We start from the raw sequence: 12,060 nt of genomic DNA, 5'->3' as shown, positions 1-12,060 counted from the left end.
CTTCCTCTGGTAAGAGTGTACAGCCCACACTCTAACTGCCTCTTTGAGTCACTTTTATTTTCCTGTGAATTCTGGCAGGTACATGAATAAAAACACGGTTGCATTTTGTCTTTTCTCTAATTAACTTGTCTTTTGTCGGTTTAATTTGCAGGCCCTTAAAAGCCGAACCAAAATGGGAAGAGGAAAAGTTTTTCTTGCCCGACAGGTTTCAAAAGCTGCCGGACGTGACCCCTGAAGGTGAGGTCAGTCCTTGACAGACAGGCGTGGCCGGCTGGTTCTGTCGTGGTGAGGGGGCGGGGCCACCAGAGGGGGCGGAGCGACCCTACGCCCCGCCCACCGACGTATCCCTTCGCGGTCGCCTTCCGAGGCTTCTGGGCCCGCCCGGCACTCGTAGCCGCTCCTTTCCCGTGAGGCGAGTCTGAGCCGCCGTCGCCCGGCGACCCCGGTTCGAGTCCCCGCGTCGGACGCCATGGCGGGGTCCGAGCCCGGGGCCCCGGGCCGGAGCGGCAGCGCCGCGCGCCTGGCCCCGCTGGGCCCCGATCAGCTGCGGCAGGTCCTGGAGCAGGTGGCCCAGGCGCAGCCGCCGCCCTCCGTCCCGCGGGCCGCCCCGCAGCCGGGTCCCCGCGCCCAGCTCGCGCGCCCGCCGCGCCCGCTGCCGCCCCAGGTGAGGCGCCGGGAGGGACGTGGGGAACGGGGCCGGGGAGGCCACGTCCGCCTGGCCAGACTCAGGGTCCCCGCGCTGGCCTCCCGGGGACGGCTCGCCCCCACCCCCCGCCGTCTCCGCCGGGGTTGGCAGCTCCCGACGCGCCTGGCCGGGAGCCTCGCCCGCGCCGGGCCCTCCCGCCGCCCGGCCGCCAGCGCCGCCGCAGGCCTCGCCGTTCACTGCGCTCTTACGGGCGCTTCCGCGGACGAGCGTCACCGGGACACCCGGCGGGCGCTCCCCGGCAGGTGCTGGGGGAGCCGCAGGGGCCGCGGTAGCGAGAGACCCGGGTGGATTCCCAGGAGCCAACGCCGAGAACTTTTCCGGTGGCAGCTGCTGAGACTCAGGACAGAATTAAGTACATTTTTTTGTTAAAAAGTATATTTTTTATTGATTTCGGAGAGGAAGGCAGAGGCGGGGGAGAGATAGAAGCATCAGTAATGAGAGAGAATCATTGATCGGCCCCTTTCTGGGGCTGGAACCGTGACCTCCAGGCTCCTAGGTCGATGCTCAACCTCTGGCCGGCAGAGTTAGGTGCGTGGTGATGGGGGGTGCGGACTTGGCGCCCTGCAGTAGTAGCGCCTGGATTTGTAACTCAGTGCTCAGCACAGCGCCTGCCATACCCTTCATGCATGAAATATGCAAAAAATATACCACAAAACCGCCTTTCCCAGCGGCATCCTTTCCAGGGTGCCAGGCTCTTGGTTAGTAGGGAGGTGGGGAATGAAACAGGGTCTTGTAGCCCCTGAAGCCCAGGTCCCCTTTCAGCACTGGGCCGTGAATGACAGCCGCCCCTCATCCCAGCTTCCCCAGGCGCTTCTTCCTCCAGGTGGGCAGAGAACAGAATGGACAGTCCTCATGGTCGAGGTCCCCTCCCCGCACCCGGTGATTTCGGCTTCTTGGAGCTGTACCCACTTCCGCATCGACCCTGGAGAGTTGTCTAGCTAAAGTTGGAGAAGACAAGGACGATTCTGCCCAAACTGCTTCCTCCTGCATGCGCGGGACACAGCACGTCTGAGCAGTCAGAGGGTGAGGGTGGCTGTCGCCTGCACACACCGCTCCCTGCCTGGCCCCGTGCTGCGCACAGTGTGGCGCTCAGCAGCCGCACGCAAGGGTTTGTAACAGCGTGTACAGACCAGCAACAGGCTCAGAGAGGTTCGGTGACTGTGCCCAGGGTCCCCTGCGTGTGGCTGCCCTCCAGGGCCTGTTGAATGTGGCCACAGCCTTTTGGGTTTGGTGTGACAGCTTAGGAAAGAGTCCAGAAATGGCATTTCCCACCACATGAAAGCAAACTGCAGTTAGGAGGCGCGATTGTGTTCTGTAGCTCCTCTAATTGGAAGGATATAAATTCTTTGTGTGTGTGTGTGTGTGTGGTTTTTAAAAAATATTTTTTCATATTTCAAGAAAAATTATTTTAAATATAATAATGTTATATGCAATAAACATTAATATTTCAAGGGAGGATATAAATTCTACCTGGAATCACAATAATGGAATTGTGCGGCCTGTTCAGCTAATACTCTTGGAGCACCAGCTGCGCCACGGAGGCCACAGAGGCAAACAAGATGTGCCCCTGGCCCCTAAGGAGGCAATAATCTAACCAGGGAGGTAAAACGGGACTCAAACTTCTGATCACAGTCGGAGAGCTAGAGGACACTGCCGGTGATGCTCAGTGGCTGAGCATCAACCCATGAACCAAGAGGTCACTGGATCGATTCCCGGCCAGGGCACATGGTTCTCTCTCTATCCTTCTCCCTTCCCCTCTCTCTCTAAAAGCAATAAAAACATATTTAAAGAAAAGAAAGCTGTAGGCACAGGGGAAGGGCCAAATGCATTAGAGGAAGAGGTGGTGTCCGCACTAGATTGGGAGGGGGTGCCGGTGAACGTGCGGAAGAGGAGCGCATGCCGGGGGGTGCATTTAGAGAAGGGGGTTCTCTGTGGGGTGGTGCGGATCGGAAGGCACAGCCCCAGTGGACACACACCCACGGGTCGGGCTGTTCCCGGCCCTCCCGTTCCTGCCCCGCAGAAACACTGCTAGCTTCCTCTAATAGCCGCGCCCTGTTTTTCTTACACCTGGAATACCTTCCCACCTGCAAAAATTCTACTCAGCCTCCAGGGCCCCCCATCCCCACCCCCCACCCCAGAGGTCATCTCTTCTGGGAAGCCACCCACTCCTGGGAGTCACTGCCCCAGTTGCCCCACGGTGGCGGGTGGCATTGCTTTCCTGTCTGCATTCCTTAGGGAACCTCTCTGCCTTCAGAATCAGTGGAGCTGTTGAAAGTACAGATAACAGGGCAGGAGGTCCCGCTCAGCTCGTCTGCAGGCGACTGGGGCAGGCAGGGGACTAACTACCCGCCTCCTCCGGGGAGGCAGGGCTTTGCCGATGTGTACGCTGGCGCCCAGAGGGACTCAGAAAGTCTGCTCGATGAAATGAACGTGACAACCACATGGGAAACCAGTGGCCATAGCAGATCAAAAATTTAGGCCATGTTTGTGCTGTGGTCGTTCTAAAACAATAGGGTTTGGCGCACGCACTTCTATTTCTTAGTGTGCAAATGCTTCCACACTAACCTGTGGATGTGACAAAATGTATCACTTGGTGAGAAAGGTTCAGAAACATCACTATAAACGGTACAGCTATGCAGCCTGTCCCCAAAACTACACATTTTAACAGGTGACGGCTCCATTTCAAGAATGAAATGTATTTGAATAAGCACTGCTTTTATAATTATTCAAAGTGTGTGTATACGTTTTTTGGGACACCCTATATTACATAGACTTTTTTTTTATTACATAGATTTTTGAGATGCATTTTATAATTTTATTTTTTCATACATTTTTATTGATTTCAGAGAGGAAGGAAAAGGGAGAGAGATCGAAACGGCAATGACTAGAGAGAATCATTGATTGGCTGCCTCCTGCCCCACACTGGGAATGGGGCCTGCAACCTGGGAATGGAGCCCGCAACCCGGGCATGTGCCCTGACCAGGCATTGAACCGTGACCTCCTGGTTTATAGGTTACCACTCAACCACTGAGCCATGCTGGTCGGGCATAATTTTATTTTTTTGAAGATTTTTTATTGATAATTAGAGAGGGAGGGAAAGAGAAAGAGAGAAACATCAATGTGAGACTAAAACATTGATTGGTTGCTGCTTGCACACCCCCGACCAGGGATCGAGCCCAGCACCTGGCGTGCACCCTGACCGGGAATTGAACCGGCAGCCTTTCGGTGCACGGGACGATGCCCAACAACTCGGCCACGGCGGCCGGGGTGCATTTTATAACGTAGAAAAAATGTCCATGGTGGATTTAAGATGAGAGCAAAATTGCAGAAACATTGATAAGCTAAATGCTTCTTTTCTTTTTAAAGCAACTGGAAACCATCTGTGTCACGGTAACGTCTGGAGAAACGAAAGGTCAGGAAGGGCCGAAGCCCCAGCTGGCCACCGTCCATCCCAGGACAGCCTGGCCGAGCCAGCCGCCCGGGAGGCACTGCCGCGTGTTGGGGCTCAGCGTCGCCAGCCCTCGGCTGCCCAGGGCACAGCCCCTCCTGAGCGCCCGGCTGCAGCCTCCTGTCCAGGTGCTGCTCCAGAGGCCACTGCCCGCCCTCCAGCCGGTCCCTGCGGTGAGACTTGTGGCCCCCCAGGCGCCAAATGGACTCGGCGCCACGTCGGCCCCTCAGTCAACCTCCGACCAGCCAGCAGTAACATCTGTTTCATCCAGTTCAGCAAATTTATTTATTTCCAACTTGGATACAAAACACACTGAGAAACTAAAAAAACCTTTCAAAGTGAAAACACGTTCTGGGCGGATATCTCGACCTCCCAGGTATAAAGCCAAAGATTATAAATTCATACGGATGGAGGATTTGGCCGACAGCCACCCGTCCGACTCAGACGATTATTCAGAACTGGGTGTGGAAGAGGAGGAGGAGCAGAGGGACAAGCAGGCGCTCTTTGACTTGCCGAGCAGCTCCCTGCGGCCCAGAGCCTTCAGGTGTCAGACGTGTGGGAAGTCGTACATAGGGAAGGGGGGACTGGCCCGGCACTTTAAACTCCAGCCGGGCCACGGCCAGCCCCAGCCGGAGCCGTTGCTGTCTGAGGAAGCCAAGGGGAGCATGGCCCGGGGCTGTGCGGAGGGCAGGCCCCGTGGCCCCACGCCCCCGGGACCGTCCACACCAGCTCCTCTGAGTGCGGAAGGGGCCCCGTCAGCTCGGGGAGGCCTGCAGGTGAGCTTTCTGTCTGGTGGCAGTGTCCTGTTGCTGCCGTCACCCTTAAAGTAGCCTTCATGGTGTTCGAGGGGTTCAGGCAGAGGCTCAAGCAGAACCAAGTCCTCTTGTTGGGAGATCTGAGACCCACCTTGTGGGCCTGCTGCCGGGGAAGGGAGGTGTCTGTCCGGCACAGCCAGGTCCTCGGCGTGGTCATCGGGCTGCGTGCAGCGCACTCCAGCTGACAGCGCGTCTTGGGAAAGGTCGGGATTGGGGGCAGCGGCCCACGGTGCCTCCTGGGACATTGGCAGTGACACCTGGGCGCCTCCTCTCCCCTTGTTGCCCCTCCCAACACCCTCTAGAACGGTCAGCCTATGGAAGGGGAAGCAGCGCTGGTGACGGAACCAGCAGATGGACGTTACTCAGCCCTTTGGGAATCAGAGAGACGCCCCGGACCTGAAAGGGGCTACGCCCCCGCCCCCGCGGGCCAGAGCCGAGCTGCCAGGAGCAGAGCCCGGCTCCAGGAGGTACGTCGCTCTCACATGCGGTGAGACCTGTTTGGCGTGGAATGTGGCCGTTCGCTATTGGGCTCCTGAATTGGAACGTAAAGTACCCAGGTCGGTAGGCAGTTCACCTGGAGTGCACTTGACTGGAGCCCGCAGTTAATTCCAGGCTGTTCACTTAGAACCATTCAGGTTTACCTGTCTGAACGGACCAGAGGGTCTTACCTACAGCAAGGGCTGTTTGTCTTTATACGTTTTGGAAAATTATACCCGTGTTTTCATGGAAGCCATTCAGAAAACAACAGAAGGAGTTTTTGCGGTTGTTACTGTCATAAGTTGCAAGATATAAAAGCATGTTTCAGGTTTTGAGTCCGGGAATCTCCAACCCAGCCCGGAAAGAAGGTGTACGGAACTTATTTATTTATCTTCTTTTTAAAAAATATTTTTATTGATTTCAGAGAGGAAGGGAGAGGGCGAGGTAGAAACATCAATGATGATAGAGAATCATTGATCAGCTGCCTCCTGCACGCCCCCCACTGGGGATGGAGCCCGCAACCCGGGCATGTGCCCTGACCAGAATCAAACCTGGGAGCCTTCAGTCCGCAGGCCAACGCTCTGTCCACTGAGCCACACCAGCCAGGGCAGTGCACTGAATCTAGCTGGACTAACTGGGAAAAGTGGGACTCACTCAAGTTGCCTTTGGCCAGGACGCATGTATTTGCCTGGTCACGGCGGATGGATGGATGTCTTAAGGGAAGTGAGAGCCAGCAAGAGAGCGCGAGGCCAGTCAGCGAGACACCGTCTCCACACACAGGGGAGGAAGTGGTTTCACAGGAAGTGGCTTCCTAGAGAGCTCCGTGAGGTTACGGTTCTAGCGGGAAATGCGAGCCCTGGTGAACTGGCTTGGGGGGGGTGGGGGTGGGGGCTTGTTCATTAATCCGGGTGACATGTCCAGGAGTAGGAGGTGAGGTAGTCCTTGGCTTGACTCACTCGTTAGCGTCAATTAGCCTCCACCACCGGGTTAGGCCCTCTGCACAGCCCAGCCGCGGCCCCGGCCCGTGCGGAGTTCCTGTGCGCTCCCCTCACGGTCCCTGACGGTGGTTACCTCGCTTAACAGTGAGGAGCTGAGACTGCAGAGGCTGCACCGCGCACAGGTCCCCTGGGGTGGCAGGTCTGGAACCTGGATCTAGGGTGTTTGGTGTCCACGCACGGCCTGTCTGCTCCGTGTGATGGGGACTCGAACACGGTGGTCCTTCACGTTAGCGAGGTGGCACGGACGCTGAGGACTGCTGACCGCACCCTGACTCGCAGAGAGGCCCTCTGAACCGGGCGCTCGAGCACACGCTGCTGCCTGCACGAACCAGGCCTGTCCTGGGTGTGGGGGGGACAGTGTGCGCGAGAGACACCCCACTCGGGGAAAGATGACAGCCACACCGGCCTGGGACAGTTGCCAGAGAAGGAGGAGGTGCCTGGCTGCTGTTGGCCAGGTGTGGCGAGACGACGCCCACTTTCCCTCCACCCACACCTCCCGAGTGCTGGAAACCAGCTGGTCATTTCTCTAAGGGCTTTGCACGGCCTCTGTTCCCAGCCGTGTACAATGTCATTGTCACCAAAGGGCTTAGTCATAGTTAAACACCCGGTCCCGCAGAGGAAGGTCTTCCTTTTGCTTTTGTGACTTTCCTGAGCCACTGGCTCCGCTGATGGCTCCCCAGCCTCCCTGAGCCCATGTCCTCCCTGAGCCTCGGGGCCTTCCTGTCTCTAGGGCTCTCCGCTTCCGCCACCGTATTGCTGCCCTGGCTGCCCTTGTCCATCCCCCTGTGTCTCGACCCGCGCTCCCCTGCTGGCTCCCATGTCGGTTCCTCCTGTTCAGACCTCTCTGGCGCTTCAGCCTCGATTCCAAATGTCCCACAGCTGGTTCCTGTCCCACCCACCTAGCCAGGTCTGCCCAGAGCTCAGCCGGGCACCCAGAGCACCCATGGCTCTCCTTTCCCCCTCACGCACCCCTCCTCTTCCAGCGGTCACTCAGCCCTGCGGACTGCACCCTCCCTGCTGCCTCCCAGATACCGCGCCCCCCCCCCCCCCCCCCCGCCACCACCCCCGCCCTGCCTGCCTGTCACCTGGTCCTCTTCCTCTCCCACCTGTGCTTTGGTGGGGCCCTGACTGGCTGCCTTGGGATTTCTGTGCCTGTTCTTCTCAGGCTGGTGAGCCTGGAGCCCTGGAGAGAAGGGAGCGCGTCTCCCCGTCACCATGTCGTTATCCAGAACTCGTATCCACTCCGCACTCAGGGCTGTCGGGGAGTCAGGCTCTGAATCCAGGTGGATCTCAGGATTTTGTTCATGGGGAACAAGCGAGAGAGTTAACAAAGCAGAGTGTTCGTAGTGTAGAGTGGCTTCATCACTGAGATTTGAGGGACCTTTCTGCCTTCTATGTTCTTTGTTGCAGCAGCTTGTTGGCTAATGGGAGATTCTTGTGGGCTTTCAAAGATGTCAGTCGCTCTCTTCTGGTAGGTTCTGCAGCAGTGTGCGCTCGAGGACCTCATGGAGTTGGCTCTGCCCCGGCTGGCCCAGGCCGTGACCGTGTATGAATTTCTGCTGACGAAGGCGAGTGTTCCTGCACGGTCCAGGGGATGACCAGGGGCCATTTAGAAAGGTGTCCTTCACGTTAGGTTAGGAGCCAGGCCTTCTGTGGTCCTTTCCCTCTGGACAGAGCTGGTGAGGCTGCTGGTGCTGCCGGAGGCCCTGGTCTCCCCGGGCAGCTTTAGCTTCTGCGGGAGGCACCGAGGGGGTAGCAGCAAACCCTGGCGGCACACGGCCCCAGCACCCACCTACCCACCTACCCACCCTCCCTCCCTGGCTTCCTCCACTCTGGACTCCCCCACGCTGGGTACCTCCAAGCCGGGCTCTGGGCCCTGGCGAGCCCACTCTGATGCTGCGCCTGGGCTCCTGCACCCACACCGCACACCTCCCAGCAGTGCCAGGGAGAGGAGGCCCCCCGCAGGCCTTTCTATGTCCCCTTTGCTCCAGGCCCACTCGTGCAGCCCTGGGCAGGGAAGGGAACGCCTACGGGGGACGCCTCGGCGAGGGCCGAGGAACCCATCTCCTTCCCTCGACACGTCCTTCTGTATTTTCCCTCTCATTGCCTCCGGTCTCAACGTCTTCCTTTTTATCTTCATTAAGGTTGAGAAAGGTCATCTAGCACAGCCTTTGTTCCCAGCCGTGTACAAGGAGTTTGAAGAGTTGCATCAGATGGTTAAAAAAATGTGTCAGGATTACCTCCGTGGCCCCAGCCCGCGATCTCAGGAGCCCCTGGAAATAAAGGATCCAGAGGTAAGGGTCCCGCTGGGAAGCGCTCTGCTCGGAGGACGAGCGGTTCTGCAGGAGAACGTGCATTTCCGTGGTGACGTGGGCACTGTCGGCCGCGCTGTCACTCTTTCTCTTCACGTGAAGGCGGTGAATGCTGTCTTCAGGGAACTCGGAAATGCAGATAAGCTCCAGGAAGTCCACACCATCGCGATTCTCCTCCCGCTGATCGGAGTCAGAGTCACTGCCACGGTTAATAGGGTCCTTCATTATGTAGATTTTTGGGTTACACACAGCCCAACGGTCTTGCTTGTGGTTGTTTTGACAAATTTCTCATTTCAATGTCATTGTCATCAAATTGCCTTTAGCAATCTTGGGTCCTTGACAGAAATGCAGTTTTTTGTTTTGTTTTTTACTTCTTTTTTGTGTGTGTTTTTTGCTTGTTTGTTTCTGATAGAAATGTTTTTGAAAATGCCCTGGTTTGCTTTCTTGTGGATACAAGCCTTTGCTGCGAGGACGTGTGCCACGTGGTCAGGGAGAATCGCCTCATCCCACTGCCATGCCCCGGAGCAGTTCTCTGGCCCGCAAAGTCCCACACTGTTAGCCAGGGGACACTGTCAGGTCGCTGGATGCTAAACTCGCCGACCCCTGGCCTCTCCTCTGACCTTGATCTGCCCTTGCTTCCCTGCCGCCCCCTCATGCTCTTGGTGTTCTCTCCACGGTCCGTGCGTAAATGCCGACCGATGTCCACGATGACCTTCACACCTGCTGCTTCACGTGGAACCTGGCTTCATCCCCCCACCCCTCCAGCGGCTGTGGTCCCACATGGGCAGCTGCCAGGGCCAGCCAGGGGTTCCCAGCCTCCCAAATCCACGTCCCGTCCACCGACTGGGAAAGGAGACGTGGTTCTGGAATAGGCAGGATTATTATTATTATTATTATTATTATTATTATTTTAGGATTCTTTTTCTGAAGTACCAGGGAGAATTCAGAAAAGGAGGCACAGTGGTGAGACAGCGGCCGTGGTAGCAGACTAACGTTATTAAGCTTGTGGTGACACGAAAGAGAGTATTTTAAATTTTACTAAAAACCTTGCTGGTGTCTCCTGACCTGCTAACCCAGCGGCTCTGGCTCTGGGAGCAGCATTTCACCACTAGCTCTTCCACCTCACACTGACCTTCACTTTCCCTGTTCAGAAGGCGCCTCGCTGTACAGAGGGACTTCGCAGACTCAGAGGCAGGCTTTCAGTCCTACACCCTGTGCTCCTCAGGTGGCTGAGTCCTTGGGAATCACGGAGGAATTCCTGCGCAAGGAAGAAACACACACCGACGACGACGACGGCATCCGACACATGGGCAGCGGCCGGGAGGCCAGCCCGGCGAAGAGGGAGAACGAGGTGGGCCGGTGGGGCGGGGCGGGGCGGGGCGGGGCCTGCCTGGCGTGCGTGCGGACGGCTGGGTTTGCCTTCACTCCCTGCGCCGCTCCAGGAGGGGAGGTACCGGCCGCCTGCACCTTCCTTCCGCTGACTGTCCGCTCTCCCTAGACCACAGGGGAGACGCTGACTTCAGCGAAAAGGCCCAGAAGGGCAGCTCTGCCCCAGGAGCCCCCCGAGGCTTCTGCCTGCAGTGGCGGCCAGAGGACGTCCCCGGGCGGCCAGCAAGGGTGAGAGGCTGTGTGGTTACGGCTGTGACTCAAAGGCCTGCTTTTCAGCCGGAGCCCCTGTGGCCACATTTAAGAGAGCCCTGCCCTCCGGTTTCTCAAGAGCTTTATCTCGGCTTCCCCACGTTCTGTTGCTCATATGCGTCCCCAGGAATCTCGAGGTCTTGGAGGTTTTCTTGGGTCCCGTGTTGAAATGAAGAGCCGCCGTGTGGTGGTGGGTGGTGTGCCAGGAGGGGCCCAGGGCTCCCCCGAGTCTGGCTAGGCTTTCCGGAGACTGGGCTCCGAGTGCCCGCCGAGATGTAGCACTTGCAAACATGACGTATTCTGGCTTTCAGTCCTGCCCTAGTTGGGCACCTTGAACCTGGGCATGTTGAGAACCATGGGAAACTCTCTTACAAGCCAGCTTCGCAGGGCCGCCCGCTGGTGCGGTCTGATTTAAAGAGGCCTCTCCATTCCTAACTCATTGCTTAATCCTGCAGGGGGGTGGGCAGGTTTATTCATGAGAACAGGGAAAACTCTGACCCGGGACCCAGCTTCCCTGCCCGCGGGGCTGCACTTCCTCCCGTGGCTCCGTCCGTCCGCCCGTCCCGGGAAGCTCCCGTCCAGGCAGCAGGAGTTTATGTTTTCCTTTTGCTGCACATGCGCGTGGCAGCCTGTTTGGACAATGAGTGCAGCGCACAGGCCATGACACAGCACGCGGGTGACTTCCTGTTTCCCTCGCCGTAAGGTTTGCCCCTGGAGTCAATGGGACCGCCTGTCCCGGGCGTGAGGAAGGCCAGACCACACCGAGATCTGCGGGCGACAGCAGCACGGGCTGGGCCAGCAGCTGAGAGCGCTTGCCGGGGTAGCAGCCAGGAGCCTGTGTGGAGCCCCCCCTTGCGTGGGATGTCAGTGGGCCGGGCCTTCACGCTCAGCCTGGACAGCCCAGCCGGGGTGCTGACCCGGAGCCGGCCGCAGGGAGCCCCACCGAGGCTGCGCAGGGACCCTCTTCAGACCTGGGCGGCGGGGACTCCGTGGAGGCTGCATGTCCGCGGGAGGGGTGCGTCCCTGCTGCCTGGCGGGGCTGGAGCCCCGGAGGGCCGGTGAGGCCCTGCTCACGCGGCTGCGGTCCCTCCGCCGGAGAGTCTTGTCCCTGCAGCCCGTGTCCCAGCCGGGCCTCCGCTGTCTGCTCGGTGGGTCTCGGGCCCCGTGCGGGGCTTGGACCAGTCGCCCTTAGGACCCGGCCACACACTGACCAGAGGGAACCGGAGAGCGTCGTCGCCGAGGGTGAGGCCGTGGCTTTGAGATCACCAGCGGGTGCCAGGAGCTGTTGTCTTCCCACGTGACTGTCCTGGCCCCTCCGGGCGCCGTAGTGTCTGGGAGGCGGGCATTGTCCACCGGCCCTGAGCGGAGCAGCCTGCCCTGCAGCCGGCCCACCGGGAGGGCTTCCTCCGGAGACCGAGGCGCAGAGCCCTCCCGGCGAGAGGGAGTCAGAACACAGCCGACTGATTTTATGCAGAGGGTCTATTTCAAGGCGTGTTTATTTTTCTAATGTGAATACTGACACCGAGGAGCCTTTTATTTATAAAGAATGATGTCTTTCCACCCCACGCCTACCTTTTTCTCTACCTTCTCATCACAGTGGTGGCCGCAGCGTATTGGTGATGAATTCCTCCGGGCGGTCCATCTGCCTCTCAGCACCACTCACCGT

General features: G+C 58.4%; 1 protein-coding gene across 2 annotated transcripts; it reads left to right on the top strand.

Annotated features, from left to right (window-relative positions):
- Positions 1-342: 342 nt before the first annotated feature.
- ZNF839 (zinc finger protein 839) lies at positions 343-11,954 on the top strand. Of its 2 annotated transcripts, XM_081086036.1 has the most exons (8): positions 343-664; positions 4,073-4,930; positions 5,272-5,436; positions 7,920-8,012; positions 8,589-8,738; positions 9,982-10,107; positions 10,255-10,373; positions 11,098-11,954. In XM_081086036.1, the coding sequence occupies exons 1-8, from the start codon at positions 470-472 to the stop codon at positions 11,198-11,200; spliced, it is 1,809 nt and encodes a 602-aa protein (XP_080942162.1). In that variant the 5' UTR covers positions 343-469; the 3' UTR covers positions 11,201-11,954. The 2 variants fall into 2 exon arrangements, with proteins under 2 accessions (XP_080942162.1, XP_080942163.1); XM_081086037.1 differs by lacking the exon at positions 10,255-10,373.
- The last annotated feature ends 106 nt before the right edge of the window (positions 11,955-12,060 follow it).

This window comes from Myotis nattereri (genome assembly GCF_964212035.1).
Source record: "Myotis nattereri genome assembly, chromosome: 1".
In the NCBI taxonomy this organism is placed as follows: Eukaryota; Metazoa; Chordata; class Mammalia; order Chiroptera; family Vespertilionidae; genus Myotis; species Myotis nattereri.
Note: the sequence above shows the minus strand (reverse complement) of the source record. Positions and strands in the feature narration are given on the sequence as shown.